This window comes from Phaenicophaeus curvirostris, chromosome Z, assembly GCF_032191515.1.
Source record: "Phaenicophaeus curvirostris isolate KB17595 chromosome Z, BPBGC_Pcur_1.0, whole genome shotgun sequence".
In the NCBI taxonomy this organism is placed as follows: domain Eukaryota; kingdom Metazoa; phylum Chordata; class Aves; order Cuculiformes; family Cuculidae; genus Phaenicophaeus; species Phaenicophaeus curvirostris.
Window position 1 is genome coordinate 74844246 of NC_091431.1, and position 26678 is coordinate 74870923.

The window sequence follows — 26678 nt, forward strand, 5'->3', positions numbered from 1 at the left end:
AAGAGAAACAAAGTTGAAGGGACTCAAATCTACTCCTTATTCCAGTTTGTGACGTGCCTGAAGCCAGCTTGGCTAGAGCCAGGAGAACAGCAGCATTTGATGGGAATAAGAGGCACACGGTCTTCCAATACTTGAAGAGGGCCTACAGGAATGCTGGGGCAGACTTTTTATCAGGGCTTGCTATCATAGAATCATAGAATAACCAGGTTGGAAGAGACCCACCGGATCATCGAGTCCAACCATTCCTATCAAACACTAATCCATGCCCCTTAGCGACTCGTCCACCCGTCCCTTAAACCCCTCCAGGGAAGGGGACTCAACCCCCTCCCTGGGCAGCCTCTGCCAGGGACCAATGACTCTTTCTGTGAAAAATTTTTTCCTGTTGTGACAGAACAAGGAGTGATAGTTTTAAACTAAGGGAGGGGAGGTTCATACTGGATGCAGAACCATAGAACTGTTTGGTTGGAAAAGACCTTTGAGATCATTGAGCCCCACCATACCTGCCCACTGCTAAACCAGATCCCTGAGCACCTCAACTGCCCAACTTTTAAACCCCTCCAGGGATGGGGACTCCATCAGCTTACTGGGCAGCCTCTGCCAGTGCCTGAGAACTCTGTCAGTGAAGTTTTCCTGATATCTAATCTGAACCTGCCCTGGTGCAACTTGAGTCCGTTTCCTCTTGTCTCATAAGGAAGACATTTTTTATGCTGAGGGTGTTGAAACACTGGCACAGGTTGCCCAGGGAGGTAGTGGAGGCTCCAACCCCTGAAACATTCCAGGTCAGGCTGGATGGGGCTCTAAGCAACCTGATTGAGTTAAAGACACCCCTGCTCCTGCAGGGGGCTGGACTGGATGACCTGTAGATACCCCTTCCAACCCAAAGCATTCTGTGTTTCTTAAGTGCAAGGTGACCTGTCTGTTGGGATGCTATTACATTGCTTTACTGCTCCCTCACACCCATCCCACCTCTGCTACCAGCAGCCTACTCTCCAGGGCAGTGTTATCTACAGAAAACCCAGCAAGCCACTGATGCAAGGAAGCTCGAGGTTCCTGCACAGAGACAAACACTTAGCTCTATCATTCTGTACGGCAAATTGCCCCAGTGCTGGTGATTAAGAGTGATTTTTCTCATTTCAAAGGACACAGCAAATCAATTCTGAGAAATCCTCTTGGATACCCAGGAAGCACCAATCAGGTTTCTACTGAAGATGAGCACATACCAACTGGCAAAGTGCTTACTGGTTGATCCAAGCACCCTCTTCCAGAAGTAGTCCCAGAACAATACCAGTTCTGTGAAACGCATTAACCTAAACATAGAATCATAGAATCATAGAATAGTTTGTGTTGGAAAGGACTTTAAAGATCACCCAGTTCCAACCCCCAGCCATGGGCAGGGACATTCCACCACATGAGGCTGTCCAAGTCCCATCCAACCTGGCCTTGAACACCTCCAGGGATAGGGCAGCCACCACTCCCCTGGGCAACCTGGGCCAGTGCCTCACCACTCTCATGGTGAAGAAATTCTTCCTTATATCAAGCCTAAATGTGCCCTTCTCCAGTTTATACCCGTTCTGCCTCATCCTGTCACCACAAGCCTTTATGAACAGTCCCTCCCCAGCTTTCTTGTAGGCCCCTTTCAGGTATTGGAAGTTCACTATAAGATTACAAGATCTCCTCAGAGCCTTCTCTTCTCCAGGCTGAACAAGCCCAACTCTCTCAGCCTGCCAAATATCTCAGAGTACTTTAGTCGTGTGATTACAGCTTCACTGCCTGGGCTCTGCCCCTGGCCCAGCACCTAGAAATTACATCAATGCAAATACAAAATAGAATTGAGATGAAGAATTTTTCTCGCCTCCCCAAGCAAAGCTGGAGACAAAAGCCAGGAATGAGTCCTGACTTCAGGAAAGACTTCAGAAACTTTCATCATGGTGTTACCAATGTGCACAAAATAGGTCTTGTTTTCACAGGGCTGAAAGGCAATACCTCATGCAGAGCATTTTCAGTGTTTCTCTTATGAAACCTCCAAAGGTCTACCAGATGGAACAGACTGAAAATACAACCACACCAAAGTGACCTCCCAGCTAGTTCTTCCTTGGAGAGCTTCCTAGGACCCACCTCCGTGCCAGGTGCCCACGTGTGTAGCGCTGGATGATGACTGCAGCTTGTCTCAGCCTTTTGTACTTGACCCGCTGCAGCCAGCCCCGCACTGTCTTCTGAATCATGATTGTGGCATTTCTGAACTTATCTGCTCGCAGTTTCTCCAGATATGCCACCTGGCCTGCACGGAAAAAGATCTTGGTACATCCAAACTGGAACTTGTCTGGATCCTTTTCAAAATCATAAAGGAAAATAAATTTAATTAAGGCAAATATTTTTATTTATTTACAGTTTATGTTGCTCAGTAGATACAGATTAAAACTCCCACTATGAATCGAATTTATGAGCTCATCTCACATCTCTTCTTAATTGGCTGATGAAGACATTACTAGACCCCAAACAACTTGAGCCTCCATATACCCATTGAGGGATACAGCACCCTAAATCAGTCTTTAGTACGTATATTTACAAGGATTTTGAGTGCTTCTTCTTCATTTTGGGTTTGCTCTTTTTAAGTTAAATAGAGCAGTGCAACACAAGAGGACATCAAGAGAAGATTTCTTTCTCAAAAAGATTACAGCTCACATCTTCAAAGTCAAACATGCACTGCAAATGCCTCTGCAGCCAACATAAACACATGGTGCTTTTGCAGAGAGGAACACAATTGAGCACATTCCCCAAAATCAAGAGATCAAGGATCGAGAGATCAACAGAGATCAAGAATTAAAACCTGGCTGAGATGCTGTGCTGCTCAACAGCAAGACAACAGGAAGAAACCTTTGTGTGCACATTTTCCATTTAAAAATAATGCACGTGAGTCTGAGTAGCAAGGCTTTGGTGAGGAGAGGTGGGAAAAACTTAGATGCTTAAGGGAAAAACGTCTCAATCTATGGGATGCTTTTTCTACACGAAAGTGGCTATTAAAAGTCTCTCACACATGAATGTAGGGCATTCATAGACTCGTGGAATGGTTTAGGCTGGAAGGGACCCTAAACCTCATTCAGTTCCACCCCCTGCCATGGGCAGGGACACCTCCCACTGCATCAGGTTGCTCCAAGCCCCATCCAACCTGGCTCAGTACACATTTTTCTCTTACTCAAGTGTGCAAAGAGGCATTTAATGCTTGACTAGGATTCATGATGTTGTTCAAAGCTGGAACTCTAAAATGTGCTCCAGCTATGGCTGCCCAAAACCAGAAACCGGGGTTGGAGGGATGAGTTTTCTGAATGTGGCTAGTCGTTTATGTATAGTGGGTGACAGCAAAGCCTGGACTTCACTAGCACTGAAACAGTATGTTCAGCTTGCCTGCAATCGAGAGATCACAGAATCACAGAATCATTTGGGTTGGTAAAGACCTTTAAGATCATAAAGTCCAACCACAAACCAAACACTGCCAAGTCCCTTAAGCACCATATCCACAAGTCTTTTAAATCCCTCCAGGGCTGGAGACACAACCGCTTCCCTGCGCAGCTTCTTCCAGTGCATGACAACCCTTTCACAGAAGTAATATTTCCTCATATCCAATCTAAACCTCCCCTGGCACAGCTTGATCCCACGTCATGTTTGCTTTTCCTACCGCCCTGCAAGACTATCTCATTTTGGAAAAAGCCCACAGCTGCCTAGGCTGAATCAGCATCTGCACAAGCAACAGGTGAAGTAGGAGCAGGAACAGCAATTCAGGTCACACCAAAGCCATGAGTTTTTGTGCTGTAAAAATCATTGCCAAAGATTTGGTCCCAACTCACCTTAATGAGCTCTTCCAACAGGGTCTGACAGAGCTGCTTCTTGTTCTTAGAGAGGTGTCTCTTTCTCATAAGAACACGATACCTGTTGAAAAATTCGATGTAGGTCCATCTGAAAGCAAAGGATACGCAAGATTAGTCTGCATACTAGGTATAATTTCCTTAAAATAAAGCATTTGGAGTTACAGACAAGTCAAAATATGAAACTCATATACCAAGGGATGTCTCACCACCACCCTCAGCATAGATCAAAGCCATCTGAAAGGAGCTAGGTCACTCAAGTCTAACTCCCAGTTTCAGCCCTCCTCTGCTACTGAATGCCTTTATTAGAACATTTCTAGCCCAGAACAGAAAGGCCACAGCTTCACCTTTTCAGCCCTCTTGATGTGCTTCACGAGCTGCCTCATTTCACCACGGCCAGACAAAAGCAGCAACTCTGTTTCCTTCAGAAATTATATACTAATTTTGAAGAGATCATGATTCTCCTGAGTTGGCAAAAAAAACTTAAAAAGCAATCTCGACAAGCTGATAGAGAATTAATCAAATAGAAACTCTTCTCTATTTCGCTTTTCCATACCCTGTTGAATATTAATTTGAACCAATTAATTTACTAATCACTCCACGTTGAGGTCTGCAGCTAAGACCCTTAAAACAAACATGAAATCTTCGGACTCTGAAAAGGTAAAGTAGCCACTTGGAAGATGCTTCACTGTCACCAGCAGTGACATTTCCAAACACACAACACTAATTGAAGGAATTAGAGCACTGTATCTTACTGCTAGGAAATATCATCTCCTGCCAGTGCTGTTAGATACAGAGCCTGCTGAAATTGCCTCAGCATCTGTCAAGTTTCAGCCTCTCCAAATTAACCCAGTGACTTAGGAACCCCTCAAAACCTGAGTTTTTAATTATTTCCAGCAATGTCAACTACGGCCACCATTATTTCAAAAAAAAAAAAATTAAATGCATAACAAACCTCAAAGGAAGATGGTAGAGAACTGCAGAGATAATGATTTCTGCCCTCACTCAACAAAACCGTCCGTGAACCGTTTCTGTGAGGCATTCAGAAACATCTCCTCCTCCACCTGGCAGCCTTAGGCATGTCTTTATTTTTGTGTCATCACATCTATTTCTTCACATTTCCCACTTCCAGGGGGTAACAGAATCAGGAAGAGAGACAAAATAAATTGCAAAGGGCTAACGCGATGCCTGGGATGGGTCCTTATGGTTGGCCACTTCGCAGTGGTGGGAGTCACCCCACCTGACAACGTCCCACATTCAAGAGTCCGTTCTCTATATCCGTCATCTCTAATGAAACATCCAGGAGGCTGGAAGCTGGGATATATGGCAAGACAGGCATGCCAGAAATATAGTACATATTTCAAAACACACAATCAACACCATTTCACATCAGTCCAGAAAATGCAGTAGAAGAGGAAAGCCAGTTTGAATAAAAGGAATTCTCTATTTAAAAGAGCACCATGTAATTCCTGTACTGGACTCAGGACAACTTTTGCAAAGAATATGGGACGGGTGAAAGCTGGATAGAGTCCTTAATGCTGTTCCTGAAGCAAAAGGTAAGAGTGAAGGCTCCTGGTGACAGGAACAAGAAAAGAGTAGCAATAAGAGGGTTTCCCAGGCTCACGTTATTCTGAGCAGTTCTGGAGGAGCCAGATTTAGTGGACACTTCATCCCTATCCACATGGGCTGGCCCTGGGGCTGGACAGCCAAGGCTACCCACAGGCAAATATGCAAAAGTACTGGATTATCAATAAAAAAAAAATAAGATAGGGAGAGCACTCTGGAGTGAGATAAAGCAAAACTGTAAGCAAAACTAGAGGCTTATGTCACAGAGGGTTTAAGCTTTAATTTTCTTCCCCTTTGCTTTCCAGTTGCTATTGTTTTATAATCATACTTCCCACTTTTGCTTTGTGTAAACAAAACCCGTTTTCATTTTAAGCACATCTGAGACTTCATGCAGCTCCAAATCAAGCCCCACAGAAGAAGCAGAGCACACAGTCCCCGAGGCATGCAGCCAAGTGCACAATATTGGAGACCTCCTGCATGGCTCTGATATTACTCAAGCCAGGGAGAGCTTGGCGGGGAGAAAAGAGAAGAGGGAGTACTCCCATTAACCTGCCAGAGTCAGTTTAGGGGCTGATATTATTAACTGCTGCTGTTTGGAGGAAGAAATCATCCAACCTCTTGGGTTCCTCCAGCAAAAAGCAGATGGAATAGGCAACAGGCACAACTGAGGGCACGGGTCCAAGCTGGGCTGAAAGCACCAAAATCCATCATCTTCCTGTACAGACTGAGAGTCAGATACCTGCAGAAACTACTTAAAAATAGATCATTAATAACTGCATAAAGGATCTTTTCCCTAAGCCTGTTCCTCTCAATCTATGTGGTGGTAAAAACTGAATTTCCACTTAAGCCTATCTTTAATACGTAATTCACTTCTTAGGATTAAGTCTCACATGAAACATTGCAAGTGGCAGGTTATATGCTCCCTGATTGCTGTCAGGGTGTTTTGCTGGGCTGGTGGCATCCATAGTCCTCTATCTCACCTCTATCCCCATCTCCCAGAGGTTCACAGCCAAATGCTGCACCTCCATGGCCCAACACTGCTTGATGCAGAGGGGCCGCTCTCGCCATCCTCACTGATTTAATAAGAGATGACAGTCCTGGGATCATTCTGCTTGCATTATTGTTCACGGAATATCAAGACAAAAGCTCTGGCGTGCCGGGGCTCAGCTGGTCCATCGGGAGTTTCACCAGAATTATTGCAGTCCCAGTTCACAGACAAATGAAAGCTGCGGTGCTTCAGAGGTGCTGTTACAGGATCCCCCCCAAGAGAAATGAACAATTAAAGCACTCAGGTTTAATGTAACATGCCTGGTTAAACCACTTCAGGCTCAAAGCAGTATTAAATTACCTTACAACTATGTCCTTCAAGAGAAACAAACACAATGCCGCAACCCTAAACACAAATCTCCCTGGTGCAGAAACACCGAAGCTCCAATGCTTTGGTGCACACACTCTTAAATTCTCCTGCACACATACGTCTTTTTTTTTTTCCTTTAGTTTCAACATCTGCATATTCAGCAGAGAAAAGAGGAAAAAAGACAAAACTTACTTCCCTCCTGCTAGACCATAAAGCGATTCCTAGCCTGAGATAAAAGATGTGTTACCCCACAGCTTAGTAGGTCAGGAGTGATTATGGGAAGGCTATACCTCAGTTCAACTTGTTCACAGGTATTAAATTAGATGCAGACCTCAGGCTTTCAGGATGCTGCCACACAACACACAGTGTGTGCACGTCTCATTGCTAAGAGCTGGAAACCACCAAGAGATACTAAATAAATAGAACTCCTTATAATTATCAAGTTATGAAAGATCCAGAAAGGTGGCAAAGGCAAAGAGCTGTAACCAGGAGGGGTTTTGTACCTGCACAGCTGAGAAGAAGGGAGAAGGCACTAAGGACTGGCCACTTACTACTCAAGCTTTCTCAAGGGGAAAAAATCTCATAATCTCAGGTCAAACATAACCAATCTCAAACATCAAAACTTTCCTTTGAAGTCAGGTTAGTACAAGGAAGAGGCAATAAAAAGACAGGAAAGACACATAAAAATAACTAATGACTGTGGGAAAAAACCCTTCCTGCACTTGAGCAGCAAGGAGGATGCTCAAGAGCTTGGCCACAAACGGGAGACTTGGGTCAACCCAGCAATTTGTCATCTACCGGAATTAGGCAATGCAAATAAGCCATAACACATGCCACACATTAAGCCTTCTATCTGTTGTTAAAAACAAAAAAAAAACAAAAAAAGATTTGGGTGTTATACACAAAACTATAGCTGGGTGCAAGGCAAAGGGGCTGCTCCTGCTGAAAATCATAAAATGGTTTGGGTTGGAAGGGACCATGAAGATCATCTAGTCCACCCACCCTGAATTAAGCAGGGACAATTTCAACTCAACCAGGTTGCTCCAAGCCCCATCCAACCTCGCCTTGCACTCCTCCAGGGATGGGGCAGCCACAGCTTCCCTGGGCAACTTGGGCCAGGGCCTCCCCATGCTCACAGGAAAACATTTCTTCCTAAGATCTCATCTCAATCTCCCCTCTTGCAGCTGAAAATCTTTCCCCCTTGTCCTATCCCTGCAGACCCTTATCAAGAGTCCCTCCCCAGCTTTCCTGGAACCCCTTTCAGCACTGCAAGCTGCTCTAAGGTCTCCCCAGAGCCTTCTCTTCTCCAGGCTGAACAAATCCAACTCTCTCAGCCTGTCCTCATTCAGGAGGTGCTCTGGTCCTCATATCATGTTCATCACCTACCCTGGACCTGCTCCAACAGCTCCATGTCCTTCCTGTGCCGAGGATTCTAGAAGTGGACACAGGACTCAAGTCGGGTTTGGTAAGAGCGGAGCAGAAGGGCAGAACCCTCTCCCTGCTGGCCACGCTGCTTTGGATGCAGCCAGGATGCGCTTGGCTTTCCAGTTTGCGAGCACAAATTGCCAGCTCATGCCAAGGTTCTCATCCCCCAGCACCTCAAGTGCTTCTCCTCAGGGCTGCTTTCAATCTTTTCATCCCCCAGCCTGCAGCAATACTGAGGGTTGCCCAACCCAGGTGCAAGACCTTGCCCTTGGCCTTTTTAAACCTCAATATGTTCACACAGCCCCACATCTCCAGCCTGTCCATGTCACTCTGGATGACACCATGGGGCTACAAATCCAAAAGCAGCCCTCATGCTGCAGAGCCAGCTGGATTTATTACAACTTCACAGTTAAAGGGAGGGCTTAGCTAAGAAACCAGGGGTGAAACTTGGACTTCTAAGGAACCCTCTGAAATGGACTTCTCTGAGCAGTCAGCAGCATCTCCAACCTATTATTTTAGGGTGATCACAGCAATGCTATTTCAGCAACACTGAATGAAGAGCTGAAAATCATAGAATCATGGAATGGTTTGGCTGGGAAAGACCTTTGAGATTATCAAGTCCAACCATACCTACCCACTACTAAACCAGATCCCTGAGCACCTCATCTGCCTGTTTTTTAAACACCTTCAGGGTGGTGACTCAACCAAGGCGGAATATAGCATAGTAAGAGCCTAACTTAACCATAAAATAGTTTATTTTGGTGAACTAAAATTACTGAATTCAAGAGCTTTTTTAAGGGTAATATAAATTCATTGCCCCCCATCTGCCAGGACCACCCCAGTGACTGTCTGCTGAGCAAACTCAGCTTTGTGTAAGAAATCATGCCAGTACCACGTGGATCTATCCCCCAAAAGCATCAATATCTTAATTGTGAGGAGCTGGACTGTATCAATCTTTCTACAGGAGCTGAAGCCTGTTTGGGGGCATGCAAGTTGAATTTTTGAGTCAAGATTTGATATGAAATTGTTTTATCAACTGCAGTTCAAGGAGGAAATTTCTCTTGCCTTGTTTACTGCAGCAGAACAGACGTGCCTTTCAATTAGCTCTAAAACATGCAGCCTGGCATGACTTGAAATTATCTGGAATATATTCAAAGAGCAGAATGAAAGGAAAAAAAAACCCTCTATTTACATATTATCATTGCTGGGAGTGGGGGAGTTGCCAAACAGAACTGCTAGTAGCATTTATCGCCTTTCTTCCCCTGAAATGACTGCAAGACAGCTAAAGGCACATTACAAAAAAAAAAAAAAAAATCCAAGGATGCCCATGATACATTTAAATTATGAAAGTTTAATGTTTATAGAATTTAGCAGCTGTGATTTCATACTGAACTGATAAAGGATGCTGCATTCAACAGTCAGCAACCAAAGGAAGCAGCCGAATGCCAAAAATACCTAAACCATAAATTTCATACATAACAACTACAACAAGAGCATTTTGAAGAGACTGTGATGAGTGTCACAGTATAAAAAGGCTCTAAATATACTGGAGATCAAACAGAGGGGGCAACAAATTTGGTAAAGGGTTTAGAGAGGAAGTCATATGAGGAGCAGTTGAAGTTACTTGATTCAGCCTGGAGGAGACTGACGGGAAACCTCATCGTAGTCTACATCTTCCTCACCAGGGGAGGAGGAGGAGCAGGCGCTGAGCTCTTCTCTTGGTGACCAAGGACAGGACCGAAGGGAACAGCAGGAAGATGAGCCAGGGTATGGTTAGGATGGACATTCGGAAAAGGTTCTTCCCCCAGAGGGTGGTGGAGCCTTGGAACAGCTCCCAGGGAAGCAGCCAGAAGTATTTCGCCAGCATCCTCAGCCCCACGGTGTGAATGCTGGGGGTGTCCTGCGCAGGGACAGGAACTGGACTCAATGATCCTTGTGGGACCCTTCAGACTCAGGAAATTCTATGATTCTATGACAACGTTATTCAGAGTGAGTGCACAGAATGCAGAGCAACTGCCATTGTACCACTGCCTGGGAACTGTGAGGAGCAGGAAGAAAAATGTAGAGTTTCGACAAAATGCAAGTTGAAAACTTGCTTTAAAGACTGTTTTGTTATTAATGGAGATCTGCACAAATTAATCCTCTATAGACTAATTTTTATGTAGCCAGTCTCTATAAAGAAGATGAATGCCTTCATAGTTCAGCGACATCTTCTATGCTTTACTCATGGAAGCTGATGATAAATTTACTATCTACTCATCTAAGACAGTCCATTCATCACAGTCATTTAAGTACACATTAACAAGTATATTTCTTAACTGCTGTGTAACATTTCAAACCACATGATACATTTTCAATTCACTTGTGATAGCTGCAGAGTGCAGCATACCATGGCAATGATAAAATAAAGCCAGGCATACCTAAAGCAGGGAGTGCAAGGCTTCATCTTTCTACAGGAATAAATCACACCTTACACGGCTGAAGAACACTAAACACTGTATTTAAAATTATTCTTTTTCTTAAAGGAACCAGGTAAAATAAAATATTGAAACCCTTAAAAATTCAATTCTTCAAAACATAAAGTAACCATGAAGTGGTCGGGGCAATCCACAATTTCAATACAGGCTGGGGGATGATGAGATTGAGAGCAGCCCTGAGGAGAAGGACTTGGGGTGCTGGAGGATGAGAACCTCGACATGATCCAGCAGTGTGCGCTCACAGCCCAGAAACCAACTGTGTCCTGGGCTGCATCCAAAGCAGCGTGGCCAGCAGGGAGAGGGAGGGGATTCTGCCCCTCTGCTCAGCTCTCATGAGAGCCCACCTGGAGCCCTGTGTCCAGTCCTGTAGTCCCCAACATAAGGAGATGGAGCTGGCAGAGTGGGTCCAGAGGAGGCCATGGAGATGATGTGAGGGCTGGAGCCCCTCTGCTCTGAGGCCAGGCTGAGAGAGTTGGGGATGTTCAGCCTAGAGAAGAGAAGGCTCCAGGGAGACCTTAGAGCATCTTCCAGTGCTGAAAGGGGCTCCAGGAAAGCTGGGGTTGGCCCTTTTACAAGGGCCCGGAGAGACAGGACGAGAGGGAATGGCTTTAAACTGGAAGGGGGAAGATCTAGAACAGACATGAGGAACAAACTGGGTGGTGAGGAACTGACACAGGTTGCCATGGGAAGTCATGGCTGCCCCATCCCTGGAGGTGTTCAAGACCAAGTCAGAAGGGATTTTGAGCAACCTGATCCAGCAGGAGGTGCCCCTGCCCATGCTTTTTGTGGCCTTCTCTGCACTCGCTCCAACAGCTCCATGTCTTTCCTGTGCTGAGGATTCCAGCACTGAACACAGCGCTCCAGGTGGACTCTCACCAGAGTGGAGCAGAGGGGCAGAATCCCCTCCCTCGCCCTGCTGGCCACGCTGCTGTGGATGCAGCCCAGGACACGGTTGGTTTCTGGGCTGTGAGCGCATGTTGCTGGCTCATATCAAGCTTCTCAACCCCCAGCACCCCAAGTCCTTCTCTGCAGGGCTGTTCTCAATTCATTCTTTGCCCAGCCTACAACTGTGCTTGGGAAGAACTATCACATCTCAAAGTGAGCATCTTATTTAACACAGAGCTTTTTCTGTATAAAATTATCTTCTAGAAACACTAAAATAAAAAGTCTGATCTTGAAGCATCTCAAATGCTGAACTGGCAAAGTTCATTCTGAAAGGCTGAAACAGCTGTTTGAATCCCTTTTTTCCTCTGGAGGAAGTACAAAACTTGAGTAGTTGTAGTGTTGGCAGAGTTTTGTGTTGTTAGTGTCCTGGGAAAAAAATCATCATAATTAAAAACATGCAAGCAGAGCCGAAAGCATCGCTTTTGAGTTTTTCAGGATGGAGCAGTCTTGGCATCAGTCAATTATCTGCTGCAAATAAATCTTGGCTGGTCTCCAGGTGCTGCAGTGGTTTCTCCCCTCACTTTCTCCTCCCCAGCTACTAATTATACAACAATTTTAGTGCCGTAGAGTCTAAACTGCAGAGTTAAGTGAGTAAAGACAGAAAAAATGATAGAAGTTTTTAGGAAAATTATGAAGAGGAACAGGGTATCCCTGCAGCTATGCTAAAAACCAGTAGCAAAAACCACGGATAACCCTTCAGTCAGAGCTCCCCAAACCTCCCCTGGGATTCACAACTGCAGAGCCAGTAGTCCCCACTGTACTGGAGAGCATAACTACTTGCTTAATGAACATAAGCTGCCTTTCTGTGGCCTCTTCCAGCTTTTTCACTGCTGTAGGGCCTTCACTGCAAGACGACAGACAGATTGATCTGGCCCAGCAGCTACTTCAACAAAGAACATAATGAAAGACCCAACCCATGGGTTGGTTTTTAATTTCCTCCCATGCCTTAGAGATCATGTCATTTAGGAGTAACTTTTCAATAGTTACTTCCACAAAAGCCTTTAAGACTTCAGAGATGGGAGCCAAAGGCAGCGCCAGGTCTTTTAACAGGGCCAGACGCCCAGCAGGAGAACCATGATCTCCATGTCACCTTCCCATGCTGGCAGAGGAGAGAGAGAAACTGGTTTCCATTTCCTTCTCTATCTGTAATATTTTCTTTTTTTTTTCTTCTTAAGGAGTGTAGCTCAGCCAGCCAGGGAAATTCCCATCACAAGTCTTTGCTTGTCCGTGGAGGTCAGTGGCCAATGCAGGTTTTACACAGCATAAATGCAGAGAGCCATCTCATGTCAATGCGCAGAACCTGGCATCAATTTTCAGAGGCTCTTTGCATCTTTGCGGGAGATGAGAGTAACTGGTAAAGCAGCACACTCCCCCCCAAAAACCAGGACAGGGAGTTTCTCATGGCTTTCAACATCACGCTTAGCCAACTCTTTACTGAGTGTATTTATAACTCTTTTGTTCATATAAAAAGGCTGATGGCTATGCTGACATTAACACAAAGCTGCTTGGCACTGAAACACAACTGATGCATTTTTAGAATCATTTGCCCTTGTCATCTTCAGGGATTATTTATAGTTTATGTTTTCTGATTTATTAGGCCCTAAAAACCTCTTTTGAATTTTGTGACATAGCTGTCGAGACCCACACCACCCATAACCTTTCCTTTTTAACATGTGAGAGCTTGAAGCTTAGTGTGCTTTGGATGTGCAGTCCAGAAATCTACAATAAAAATTTACAACCCTTATTTTCTTTCCTTGCAAGTATAATCAAAACTTTTTTGGCTGCAATTACTATTGCAACAGATGTCTGAAGCAAGAAAAAAAAATAGCAAACTGAACAGTGAAAAGTACTTTTTATGAGGAACTCCAGGCAAGGAGGGCAGAAGTCCTCTAGGACTTTAGTCCTCAAGGGCAACGCATGCTCCCAGGCAAGATGGATGCAGGAGGATAAAGAGATGTTATTTTGTCCACCTCTACATGGGATAAAAGCTGTATTTCCTTATCTGCCAAACACCAGCATTTTCAGAGATTTCATCACATCAAATTACTTCTCAGGATCAAACTGAAAGCACCATCTGAAATCCTGAATGCAACACAACATGCTCTCCAGCAGCCTCACTTTGCAGCTCATCACTTGATAAAGCATCTCTTAGGTTTGAGGAACCCAAGAGCTAATTGGGGGGTTGCAAACTAAAAAAGATATAAAAGGGGAAAATATATCTTGGATGTAAATCCTGTTTGTCCTGAAAACACTGGTGTTTTCTTCCCCCTCCCTCCCTTGCACCTGATCATGAACTTGCTGAGTAAAGCACACCAGCAGCACAACACTCCTCAAATTCCCAGTGAGGTACCTGGATGGGAAGCCAGCTGCACTGATGCGGATGGTCTCCAGCACTCCACAAGCTCTCAGCTGCTGCACCGCTCTCTTTGCATCAAACCTGCAATTACATTTAGGACAGAGATTAACACGGTGAGAAGCCCACATCACCAACTCAACTGATAGTGACTTTTGGTGACAGGAATGAACTTCCAAACTGTGGAAAAAAGCTCCACCTTTATTAGTATAGCGGTTGAAGAAGCCCACACATTCATGGATAGCTCTTATCCCGCCCATTCCTTTGCAAATCTCAGAGTCACCACAAATCCCACGCCTTGCTTTGGCAACAGCTTGCACAGTTGTCACACGCTTTGTCTCCATCTCATAAGACGTTGTGCTTTTCAAGTGCAATGGACCTTGCTATTGCCCTGCTATCAATGCCAAGTGGTACTCTTGGGACAAGATGACAATCTGCTGCAGTCTTCACAGCCATAATCTACCCAGCTACAAAGAGCAAAACAACTATGATAAAGAAAGGAACAGGTTACCTTATCACAAGCTGGCTGATGAACCAGACAACATTATATTTGCGGCTACAAAGGCAATAGCATATTTCCAGAAAGAAATCAAATTCAACATCAAAACAAATCTGATATATTAAATTACATGTCAAAACTGAGTAATTAATCACAAAATCATAGAATCATTGAATGGTCGGGGTTGGAAGGGACCTCAAAGCCCATCCAGTCCCACCCCTGCCATGGGGAGGGACACCTCCCACTGGATCAGGGGCTCCAAGCCCCATCCAGCCTGGCCTTGAACCCCTCCAGGGATGGGGCAGCCACAGCTTTTCTGGGAATCCTGGGCCAGTGCCTCACCACTCACACAGGAAAATATTTCTTCCAAGGATCACTTCTAAATCTCCCCCTTTTCAGCTTAAAATATTAAGTCCCATAGGTCTGCAGATCATTATGTTTACCAAGAACAACAGTTCTCATGCTCCAAACCAAAAGCTTTGGCAGGTGTTGTGGAAACTCCAGGCATTTCTGCTCTCAGCTGTCTGTCCTCCTGGTTTTAGATGGCATTACCCTTTACCATTGGCATCTCACCTTCATCAGGAACTTGCACTGAAAATTTTGTGCTGACTTTCAGCTGAATACTTGGGCAGCGTCCTCTCTGGTTCCTGGCATGGACACACTTTCAGATCAGTCTGTCTTTGCCTAGACTGCACATACCAGCAGCCTCTATCACATCTCCCTCCTTCTACCCCTAACACCAAGGCATCAAGAGGTCCCAGCTTTCTAGCTCAAGATATTGGATACTGGGAGAGGTTGTTGAATCAGGCTTGGACTCATAAGATGGAGATGTTCATAGATGTAGATGACCATAGCTGTGTTTGGCTTCCAGAACAAGGGTGAGGAGCAAAAGCTTCTCAGGTCCCTGCTTATCCCTTCCTGAAAGCACAAACTATTTACACTCACAAGTCAAGACTGCATGAATAATTCTGCTTGGTCCCACTGTGCAAAAGCAGCATAAGTAATAGTCCCCTGCTACTTTGTGCATTTTTAAATACCCTGGACCTGTCAAGTCTACAGCAAATTATTTGCTACAAAACTGCAAACATAGTGCAGGGTGGAAAATCAGTCTCAGCCGTCACTCATTTCAAGGAAGAATCCACAAGGGTACAATTTCCATAACAATAAATAATAAACAAGACTTGTAGATGGAAAGGAAAGCTTCAGTCCTGGAAGATCCCAGGGCAATATATGTTGTACACGAGGGGAACCTTCTGCAACGTGGCCAAGCCCTGCTCAGCGAGGGCAAAATGCAGTACCCAGAACAGCTGCAGTCATTTGTCAGCATGGAAAGCCAGGACCCTCTCCAGCAACAACTGCAGCTACAGGCTGAGGGTGAAATAAAGAGCACACTGCTCCTGCAGAACCATTCTTTTGTCTATTTTAGTTTGCTCTTTGATCTCAAAATCCTGATCTTCGACAGCTCTGACATTCACCAGCTGGACCACTGCATTGGATCATGTCATCACTCGGACTGTAAGCAGACACAAGAAGAATTATCCTCCTGGTATTTGCTACCCATAACATCCTAACAAGTACAACTGTGCTCATTTAGATAATTACTGCACCTTGACAACCATAAGCTTGCACATACACAAAACTATATTAACTGTATCCTGAGTATCACATGAAAAACTGAATTGCAAAGTTAAAGGCAAAGAAATGAAGATATATGGGCAAAAAGCAGAGCCAAGTATGAACATAGAGTCTTGGAAACATGCTTTGGAAACATGAAGCCACTTCACCATGCAGAGATCTACCATACTTTCACTACATAAAACTATACTTTTGTGCTTCACCTAAGAAAAACAATCAAACAAAAAGTGTAATCTTGAATTTAATTTAAATGCACAATCTCTGCAATAAACAACACAAGATTGTGACCCTGAACATCTCCAGTACCTAAAAAATGGTATATGAAATAGATACAACAGAACACAAAGTGTTGTGCCAGCACTGACAGCCAATGCAGCCTTTTCCAGGGCTGTTAATCACAGAATCATAAAATGGCTTGGGTTGGATGAGACCTTAAAGATCATCCAGTTCCAACCCCTTACCATGGGCAGAGACATCTTCAACTCGATCAGGTTGCTCCAAGCCCCATCCAACCAGGCCTTGAACACCTTCAGGGATGCAGCAGCCACCACTGCTCTGGGCAACCTGGGCCAGGGTCTCCTCACCCTCACAGCAAAATGTTTCTTTTTAAGATCTCTTCTCAACTTCCCCTCTTAACTGATCATCTAATGAGTCAGTTAAACACAGAAGAGTTCTTGAATGTATTCTAACCATTAATAACCTTCATTTTTTTGTTTGTAAGTGGAGAAGAGTCAATCCAGAGAATCTTCCTGGTGGATACATATCTACCAGCACATCACGACCAAGGCTAAACCTGTTTACAGATGCTTTGTCCTCCTTTGCAAGACTCTGTTGGAGCTGTCTGCGCACCAAGATGGCACTGTTCTCACTGGCAGTACTCAAAGTGTATTGGATCAGCTGGAGGGCAATGCCTCCCTGCTCACAGGTTACAATTCTAATCCCTGCTTTCTTAAATGTCACCAGCTGCAGTTCATGCCAGAGCCTTTAAAAGACATAACAACTAGATCTGTGAGGTCTGCATACTAATGGCTGAGCTTTTTTGGAGTTACAGGGTGCAAAAAACATGGACAGATACATCACCAAGAGGTCAAAGAGGCCAACAGATACAACATTTACAGCTTGCAATATATCTCCAAACTACAGAGGAAGATCAAGACTGGCTTTACCAGTTCACTCAACTGGAGACCTGCCTGAAGTTGATACAAATCACATCTTTACTTTTTGCACATTTATTTTGGAAGCACCAAGATATTTTTGTTCATTTTACAAGCTATTTTGCAAGCACACTACATAGCTCCACTTCTTCATTTCTTGCTCTGTTTCTTTCTTTCAATTTTACTGTACTATAACCACTTAAATCAAAGTGATTTTAAGATGAAATTGTAGAAAGACCCTATTACTGCAAATCAAGGATGCTCAGCATTAGAAGAGTATGTTTATGAATTACTAGGACTTTCATTAGTCTTAAGTTCATGGGCATAAAACCCACATAATGAAACCCAAGAGAAGTGACTCCAGCAGGCTACTGGGACCTTCCAGTTACAGGAATGACATCTCAAGAGGGCAATGCCTTTAGCAAGAGGAAAAGTCCCAAGCACACCCTGTTACTATGACGTTTAACACATTTCCTCAGTTGAAAGCCCACTTACTTAAAGGCGAGCTTCTCGTCGTTTGGCTTGATACAGCGCACATAGTGTGGGGTGGTGGCGTTCAGAGTCTCCATGAGCAAATGCAGCGAGTTGCGGAACTGAAAGACAAAACCATTCATTTTAGGAAGGGACGAAGGTGCTGTACCACACGGCCCAAGCCACCTGCAGTGCCATCCTCTGGATGTGACACAGCGTGAACCCACCCATCAGCCCAGGACGTGCAGGAGCAATTCAGAGAAGATACTGATGGGTTGAGGGCTTTCAGCTCAACAATGCAGAACAGCAACAAGTGTTTGCTTAGTGCTTTCCTCAGCTGAGCCTTAGAAAACCTCCAGGGTTGGAGACAGCACAACCCCTCCAGGCCCCTGTTGCACGGCCTCGCTGTCCAAAAAGGGGAAAAAATGCTTTTTTATCTATTTTTTTCCAATTTCTGAGCACTGTAGTAAATTGAGCTACAGTCCAGTAAATCCCAGAGCAGCCTCCACCTTCCTTAGGCCATGTCCTTCCAGTCAAGACTACTCAGCCTGCTCTTCCAGAGACACTGCTAGAAGGTGTCCAAAATGCAACAGCCAAACAATTCCCATCAACGTGAGTCATGGGATGGAGTCCTCACTCCCCCCCACCTGCTTCAGATTGAAAAAACAAGTTCTCCAAACAAGTTCTCCATTGAAAAATGTACCTGGATTCCTCCGCCCTATTCCCCTGCCATCAACCAACACTTTCATATCAAATGTTACCTGGTGTCCAACTGTTTTCTTGCACTCCTTATTGGCAGCTTTGATCACTGGTATGGCAGAACGGACGGTGACTTTGGCTGTTCCCTTTCCCATGGAAGTGGTGCGTGCAGCATCCTTCTCATCATTGAATAAGTCTGCTACCATTTGATACTAAAATAAAAGACAATGTCTGAGCACCTCTAGCCTTGCTCTTTTGCTGACTGAGTCCACGCAAGTCACATTGCTCTGGTCATTTTTTATCCATCTTAAAGCAGGAAGGGAAAAAGGGGCAAAAAAGTGAAATCAAGAAGTACTGCCTAAATAAACCACACCAGCAGGATCATTGGCCATTCTATTTTGCAGTTCATCGGACCTTAAATTATGCACATTAAATCAAACTAGTGACAAAAGAGGATGGCTAGTTGAAAGGCTGCATCACTGACATGTTGTACAATACCTCTTGAACACGAATCAAAGATCACAGAATCTCTATGTTGGAAAAGACCGTTGAGATCATCAGGTCCAACCACAATTGTCCACTACTAAACCATAACCCTGAGCACCTCATCCACTCACCTTTTAAACACGTCCAGGGATGGGGACTCCACCACCTCCCTGGGCAGCCCCTGCCAGGGCCTGAGAACCCTTTCAGTGAAGGATTTTTTGCTAATGCCCAATCTGAACCTCCCCTGGCACAGCTTAAAGCCATTCCATATCATCCCAATGCCTGTCACTCGGGAGAAGGGACCAACACCCACCTCGCTACAACCTCCTTTCAAGCAGTTGTCAACAGTGATGAGGTCTCCCCTCAGCCTCCTCTTCTCCAGGCTAAACAACCTCAGCTCCCTCAGCCGTTCCTCATAAGACTTGTTCTCCAGCCCCTTCACCAGCTTCATTGCTCTTCTCTGGACTCGCTGTAGCCCCTCAATGTCCTTCTTGGAGTGAGGGGCCCAAAACTGAACCCAGGATTCAAGGTGCAGCCTCACCAGTGCTGAGTACAGGAGCACAATCCCTTCCCTGCTCCTGCTGGCCACACCATTTCTGATCCAAGCCAAGATGCCATTGGCCTTCTTGGCCACGTGGGCCACTGCTGGCTCATGTTCAGTCGCTGTCAACCAACACCCCCAGGTCCTTCTCCTCCAGGCAGCTTTCCAGCCACTCTCCCCCAAGCCTGGAGCTGCACAGGGTTGTTGTGTCCCAAGGACCTGGCACTTGGCCATGTTGAACCACATACCATACATCAATCCAGCCTGTCCAGCTCTTTGGAGCCTCTCTACCCTCCAGCAGATCAACACTGCCTCCCAGCTTAGTGTCATCCACATACTTACTAAGGGTACATTCAATCCCTTCATGCACGTCATGAGGTGACTCTTGTTCCCAGTCTTCATTTTGAGCTACTCATTCCATTCTTATGGTGGCAAAGATGCTGCCCACACAGAGCATCCCCCAGGAATGGGATTGCTGCATAAGGACAGGCAGCATCCTGCTCCCATCCCAGAGTAAACCCTGCTTTTCCAAACAATTAAGATACACCATCACTTCCTCACTAATTACCTGAATTTCAGCGTGAATAAGCAAGGCAACAGCAGGACTGCCATTCTGCAGCCCTAAAAGCACCACATTTAGCTCCCCAGTTCACTGAAGTCTGGGGTTTTGGGCAAGCCAGAAGCATTGTTTCCACTTCATAAATGCGAAAACAGGTGAGCTGGCAAATTTAGTTAATGGGCTTGGTTTTTTTAAGCAGCAGGATCTTCAAATTTGCATCAGGCTGAGGAACTTGACTACTAAGTAAGTCACCATAAATCTGGTCTGTTTATCAGGTCTGTTAAATTTTCACATCTTGATTCCAGCTGTGCACCCACACAGGTTTCTGCTACAGCTGCACTTACATTCAGGTTGCCAGATGTGATTTCCCTTATCACCCAGCTGAGCTGGGCTGCAGTGTGGTGACACGGCTAAAGCCCCCGTGACGCCGCCCCTCCAGGGCACAGACTGCAAGCAACACCCGCTCTGGAGCATCCACGGGACAGCGCACCAGCATCACCCTTCCCATGTCCATGGCACGTCGTGCCCAACACGTCCACACAAGAACACCAACACGAAGCAGCAGTGCACTGCACAGCACTCTTGCTTCCATCACAAACTCCTCCAAAAGCCCAGTTTTGCTGTATTTCCATTAAGATTCCAAGAAGAGTACAGGGGTTCATCACCTTGTAGACCTTAATGGAAGCTGCTGTGCCATAACGGTTTGCCTGACTCTCTGTCACACCCCTGGACTGAAAAAGGAATATTTCCAACCCCAGTCCTCCAGGTTGTTCACACAGCTTGCTAGCACAGCAGCCTGAATATCACTGTGGAAAGGAAACTGTTTGCATAACACTAGCAAATTGCTTACAGGCTCCAAGACAGCGCCTGCTAAGGATCTGCTTCATACTCACAGCTTTTATCTCTGCAGCTCACTCAACTCCTACCAGCACAAAGGCTTGAACTTTCTTTGCCTACCCCTCTACCCCCAAAAAAGGCATCCTGGAGGCTGCTGTACTTTGGTGACATGTTACTGCCTTGGGTGCTTTGACTCCTGCAAACACAGGGTGTTCGGGTGGGAGTTGCTGGGTGCTTGAAGACATCCAAACGCAAGCTCCACTTCACTACCTTGCACTTGTCAATGTGGTGAAACCACAGGTTGTAACTTCAGGTTTCAAAATATCTTTTCAATGCATAGCTGGGAGTACCATTGACCCCTCTGCCAGCCTGCTGTTAATAACAAGAGTGCTTGCTCCTACACAAATGCTCAACAAGAATCTTGGAGGTGAGCTTTTCCCTTAGGTAAGACAAAACCAGTGTAACTGGGACCATCTGTAGCAGTCCATGCTCTATTCCACAGATGCTGAGTGATAAACAAGGAGGACAGATCCCTCCTTCCCACCTGGAAAAGTCAAAACCACTGGTGCCTTATTCATAATTATAGAGAACTGGCATATAATATTCTACCAGCATGCCCATATGCTTTCAATCAGTATTCAAATCCTTTTCCTTAATTCAAAGAACATCAGCTCTCAACTGTTTTAGCTGACCAGCACTAACAAAACTAATTAGCTGCTTTATAAAGTCTCTTTCACCATCTTGTTGATGGCAGTAATTGCATTCCAATTAGAGGAAGGCTATTCTGCCTTGGCTGGAGCACTTCATCAGTCATGCATTTGCTGACAGAGAGGTGTTTAAGTCCTTGCTGGTTTAAACTGAGTGTTCCCTCTTGCCCTGTGTAGCACTTCAGTGGGAATATAAAAAAATAATGCAATGAATACTGTATGCAGGCCCGATTCTGAGTACAGGACAAAGTCTTGCAGCACACATTTAAGTTTCAGGCCAATTAGCATATCCCAGTGGCAGACTCAGCACTACTACTGTTGCTCTTCTTGGCTCAGAGAAACAGGGTTGCTTTTTACAGTAAAAGAATAACAGTTGTACCTGTTTATACCCCTGGAGGGCACGTGGCAGGTGACAGGCAAAAATGGTAGGGAAAACTGAATCTCCTGGCCAATAGGGTTAGGTAAATTAGGGGCAGAAGATCAGGTTTTGGGAGCTTTGGAGAAGGAGGATGAGGATGTTCCTGCCAAGTGAAGCACTGCTCTTCCTCCTAGGACAACATGGCATCAGGACAGGCTGACAACAGCCACTGGTCCCAAGTTGTTATAGAAATGGCTCAAATGCACAAGCTCATCAAACTATTACCCAAAGCTTCTTCAGAGCCAAGTGCATTTGAGAGTGCTCTAAGCTGGATCAAAACCACAGATGCTGGTGTCCCTTTAAAGCCACCACCATGAATTCACAAGTTCCTAACACCTGATCCCTTGGAGCATTAGCTTAGTTTGCAGGCCAGGTAAGCCCAAATCTTCTGCCCTGAAGTATTCACATTAATGGCCTAAGAAACTCCATCTCTTCAGGCCAAATAAACAAGTTTCAAGGAGCAGAGTTTATTTGCTATTAAAGCAAAGTCCAGCCCACTCTGATGTTATACTATCAACTTCTGTCTGTTGGTCCTTATGTATGAGCAAGAAAAAGAGGAAGTGATGCTGTTACTAAACCTATTCCAGTGCTTTCTTATTCCCTTTTTAAGGAATGAGTTGCAGGTGGCACTATCTCCATCACTCTACAGCACACTGCCCGAAGGAGTTACAGCTCTCCTCTGCAACTCTGGGAAGAAGCCAAACAGAAATGCCTGTCAGAGAACGCCAGTTCTGCAGCACTGCCTCCAACAGCACTGGCTAAATAATTCATCGTACAGCATCAATTATTCCTGCAGGTTACCTGGTGTTTCTAATAAGCTCCAATCATGCCCAGTTTTTACCCTCGGAGAGCTGTGAGCTTCCCAAACACACAGAGCTCTCGCTTTGGGCATTATTGAAGCACAGTTTCACTGTTCTTTAAATTTGCAACTACCCCCATGGATGAGAAAATTGCACATCTTGCTATACTCTTATGGATTAGTTGCTGAGGTGCAGGGCAAGCCACTGACAATGCTCAATTAATTTCCCATTCTCATCTCTCTTACTTTGACAAGAACCAACTCCTGGTTACCATGTTCCTAAAAATAAAATTCCTCCTCCCCTCATCACACTCCTTATTTAGGGTGGCATTTGGAAGGTCACACCCAGCCATAAACCCAAGGGAGGGAGCCATGAAGAGAAGAAATCTGGATATGTGACACACATCTGCCCACAATACGCAGGGGGGATTCAAAATCTATAATGAAAAAAAAAAATATGCAATTTAACAAGCTGGTTTGTGCTGGGGAAGGCTTTGAAATGTTTTGGAGAAAAGCAGATACATTCCTTCTCTATACAACACACAAAGTTTCGTGGAAACAATGGTGCTCCAGAGTAATTTGTTCCCTATTTTGGCTGCTGGATGGTGAGTTGGACTTCACGACTAACCTCCCGCTGCCCTGGGAAGGGTTAAGGTGGTGTAAAGTCTCAGGGCATTAATTGACATAGGAAAACTCAAAACTGCAGGGAGGAACTTTTGGTCTGGTTTTAAACAACTAGAACCTGAAATTCCTTAGATGTTTGCATCATGGACATTTCTAATGCAACCCATCAAAGTGCAGACGAACACTTGTGGAGAAGAAGAGTGCAGTATGGAAGTCAGTGTTAAATCTGCTCAGGTCATACATGCAACTGTAAAGTCTCCAACTTAAAGCCCACTTGCAAAACACTCAGTCCACTGCAAGCACAGCCCACACTGAAGTCATCAGAGCCCCACAGCTACTGCTTTTCTGCTTCCCACAGCCCACCGAGTTCACAGCCCTCAGGACTAATGGAGATGTTAAACCTCAGGTGCCAAAAAAAAGCTCTTTACCAGAAGACCTGATGTTCAAGGTCAGTCAATGCATCTCTCTTGGCACCGACACAATGAAATGCCAACAAGTTGATTTTACAATACTCCAGAGAGGAAAGGTACAAGGCACAAAATAGAGTAAAACATGTACATGGCACAGGAGCGACAGCAAGCACAATCATCAATACATGTTAATTTGTTATTATTACATATTGGCAGCAGTGTAAAATAGCTCTACATCAGCTGGAAGTTTACATTAGACTGCCACTATTTTATATTAAACCTATTTTTGCACTCTAATTATTAAAGTCACCAAAAGTTGCTAGTATGATGGACTACAGGTAAGGGCAACATCCATTTTCATTAACAACACTACCCACGAAGTACAATCCACCCGGTTGATCACGGCTTTTAATCCCATATTTACCGATGGTTCCACACACTTTCAGGAACACCTTCTGTGCCAAGAGATGGATGGGGACTTCTGAGCAGGACTTAATTGGGGTTTACACTGCCTCATAAGTGATTGGTCCTGATTTTTGCTCTTGGTGACCAGAACAAAGAGGATCAGCAGGTGCAGAAAGGATATTTTCTGATCTACTGCAGTGAGACACTGACACCAGGTTGTGAAAGAGCAGAGGAATACATACATCCACACCTGGGTGTAACCATAGCTCCCAGCAGCCTCATCCCTCCTCTTATTCCCTCCTCCATATCCCATTTATTTGCCTTTTTTCGCTACTGTCCAATTGCTTTTGCATACATAACCTGCTGTGGCATGGCACAGGAATGCAAGCACGAAGATCACACTCTGGAAAGTTACAGTGCTGATAATCTCCAGCCTTGCTGCTTTTACCTTGCTAGCTTTCAGGATGTTGATCTGCTCTTCATACACGGTGTCCCTGTTCTTCTCCAGAAACCCCTGACTCTGGTATTCCACCTAGGAGGAAACAAAAGAAGAAGCCCAGAGCATGAAGTCCAACCACACAGGGACAAAGTGCTGTGTCCCACCATTTCTCTACCATTAGAGCTCACCTGAGAAGCCAGAGAGGTAGAAGTGGGAGTAATAACTGCAATTTGAAGGTCACTTTTAATTGAAAAGTGAATCTGAACAAAAGCAAAATCCTTAACACAAACCTACAGCGTGTCGTGGTCATTAAATTGCCTTGTATGGGACCCAGGAAACCAGAGGTAAAAGTGCAAAGACCATCAGTACCTCTACATACTCTTTTGTTCACTCCTGGACTCCTTGTAAGCTAATCAATAAACCTCAAAATATCTCCTGACTACAACTCTTGGAGGTCTCTGGGTTTTAAGACTGCAGAGGGTTGGGGAGGCACAGGAATAATTTTGAGAGGACAGAATAAAATTTTATTTTTCACATTTGATGACGGCTGGAATACCTGATCACAAAGTAGGCAGGCAAAATGGGCAAAGGAACAACATTTGCAAGTGATAAATGTGAAAACTCATGTGCCTAAGGAAAGGCAAGTATCAGCCTTTGCCATGAAAAGTGCTGTTTGCACCCAGAGCAAACCTGGTTAGGAAAAGTGCCTGTATTTAATCACAGCACCCACATGTCCTCTGGCTCCTCAGACACATCCCCAGGCTGGCATGACATTTTCCTTTCTAATAAATGCATGTTTTGGATAACTGCAAGCATTTAAGATGTGAGTGATGCCTGTCACACCAGGGTTTCAATGAAGCTGGAGTCCATGGATGAGACTCTACAGCACCACACCCTGAGACTTGAAGAGTCCCACAGCTGTCATCTTAGAATCATTAAGGTTGGAAAAAACCTTCAAGATCTTCAAGTCAAACTTTCAGTCCAACACCACCGTGACCCCAAGTGCCATGGCTAGACATTTTTTAAATACCTTCAGGATGGTGACTCCACTACCGCCCTGGGCAGCTTCTTCCAGTGCTTCATCACTCTTCCAGGAAAGACATTTTTCCTAATCTCCCATGTAAACCTCCCCTGACACAACTTGAGGTCATTTCCTCTCATCCTATGATTGTTCACTTGGGAGAAGAGACCAGCACCCACCTCACCATAACATCTTTTCAGGGAGCTGTAGAGAGCAATGAGGTCTCCCCTCAGCATCCAGACCAAACAGCCCCAGCTCCCTTGGCTGCTCCCAATGACCCCTGTCCTCCAGACCCTTCACTAGCTGCACTGCCTTTATCTGGATGCACTCCATCTCCTCAACGTCCTTCTTGTACTGAGGAGCCCATCTCTTCTTCCATTCTTCTCCCTTGGAAGAGTGGGACAAGGTCACCTCTCATGAGCTCCTCCCCACTGTGCCTTGAGGTCATTCACAGCTCCTGATCTTCAAAAATAATTCCCTTTTCCAATACCTTTCTGGTCAAGCTGCCCTTGCAGAAATTAATTTTGCTGCAGCTTTGAGAAAGAGGATTTTTCTCTCCTCTATAAAATACAACTATTTAAAGCTTAGTGCAATAGTTCAGAGGCTGAAGTCCTCCAATCTAGATCTGAGCATCCAATTGAGATTGCTGCCAACCAGGCATCCCTATCACCAAAAAGCAGCTCACCAGTGCTAAAAACTAATTTTCCTTCATGCAGCTCTTCTTTTCCCCTCTATGCGCTTCCCATTTCTGCGTTCCAGTCCCAGTGCACGCAACACGCATCCAGTTACCTTATCGGCGAAGTGCAGGACAATGAAGGAGGTGCTGGACATGCGGGGCTTCTTGAAGTGCTGGTGTTTGGCATACTGGTTGTACAGCTTCTGTGTCCAGTTCTGGTCGGTGCCTTTGGGAACCTGGACCAGGAGAATATGAACCAGGGAGTTTAGAGAGGCATGCACAGGAGGTGTGGGAAGATCCTGGAGGAGCCTTCTT

At 45.1% G+C, this 26678-nt stretch overlaps 1 protein-coding gene across 1 annotated transcript in view; it reads right to left on the reverse strand.

Moving 5' to 3' along the window:
* MYO5B (myosin VB) overlaps nt 1–26678 on the reverse strand; it is a 161092-nt gene that overhangs the window by 49671 nt on the left and 84743 nt on the right. Inside the window, exons 13-19 of the mRNA XM_069880976.1 lie at nt 26477–26599; nt 24676–24759; nt 18504–18653; nt 17767–17864; nt 13981–14067; nt 3843–3951; nt 2116–2327 (exon numbers count right to left, since the gene is read on the reverse strand). Of these exons, the coding sequence (XP_069737077.1) occupies nt 2116–2327; nt 3843–3951; nt 13981–14067; nt 17767–17864; nt 18504–18653; nt 24676–24759; nt 26477–26599 (863 nt within the window). The remainder of the gene's footprint in view (nt 1–2115; nt 2328–3842; nt 3952–13980; nt 14068–17766; nt 17865–18503; nt 18654–24675; nt 24760–26476; nt 26600–26678) is intronic.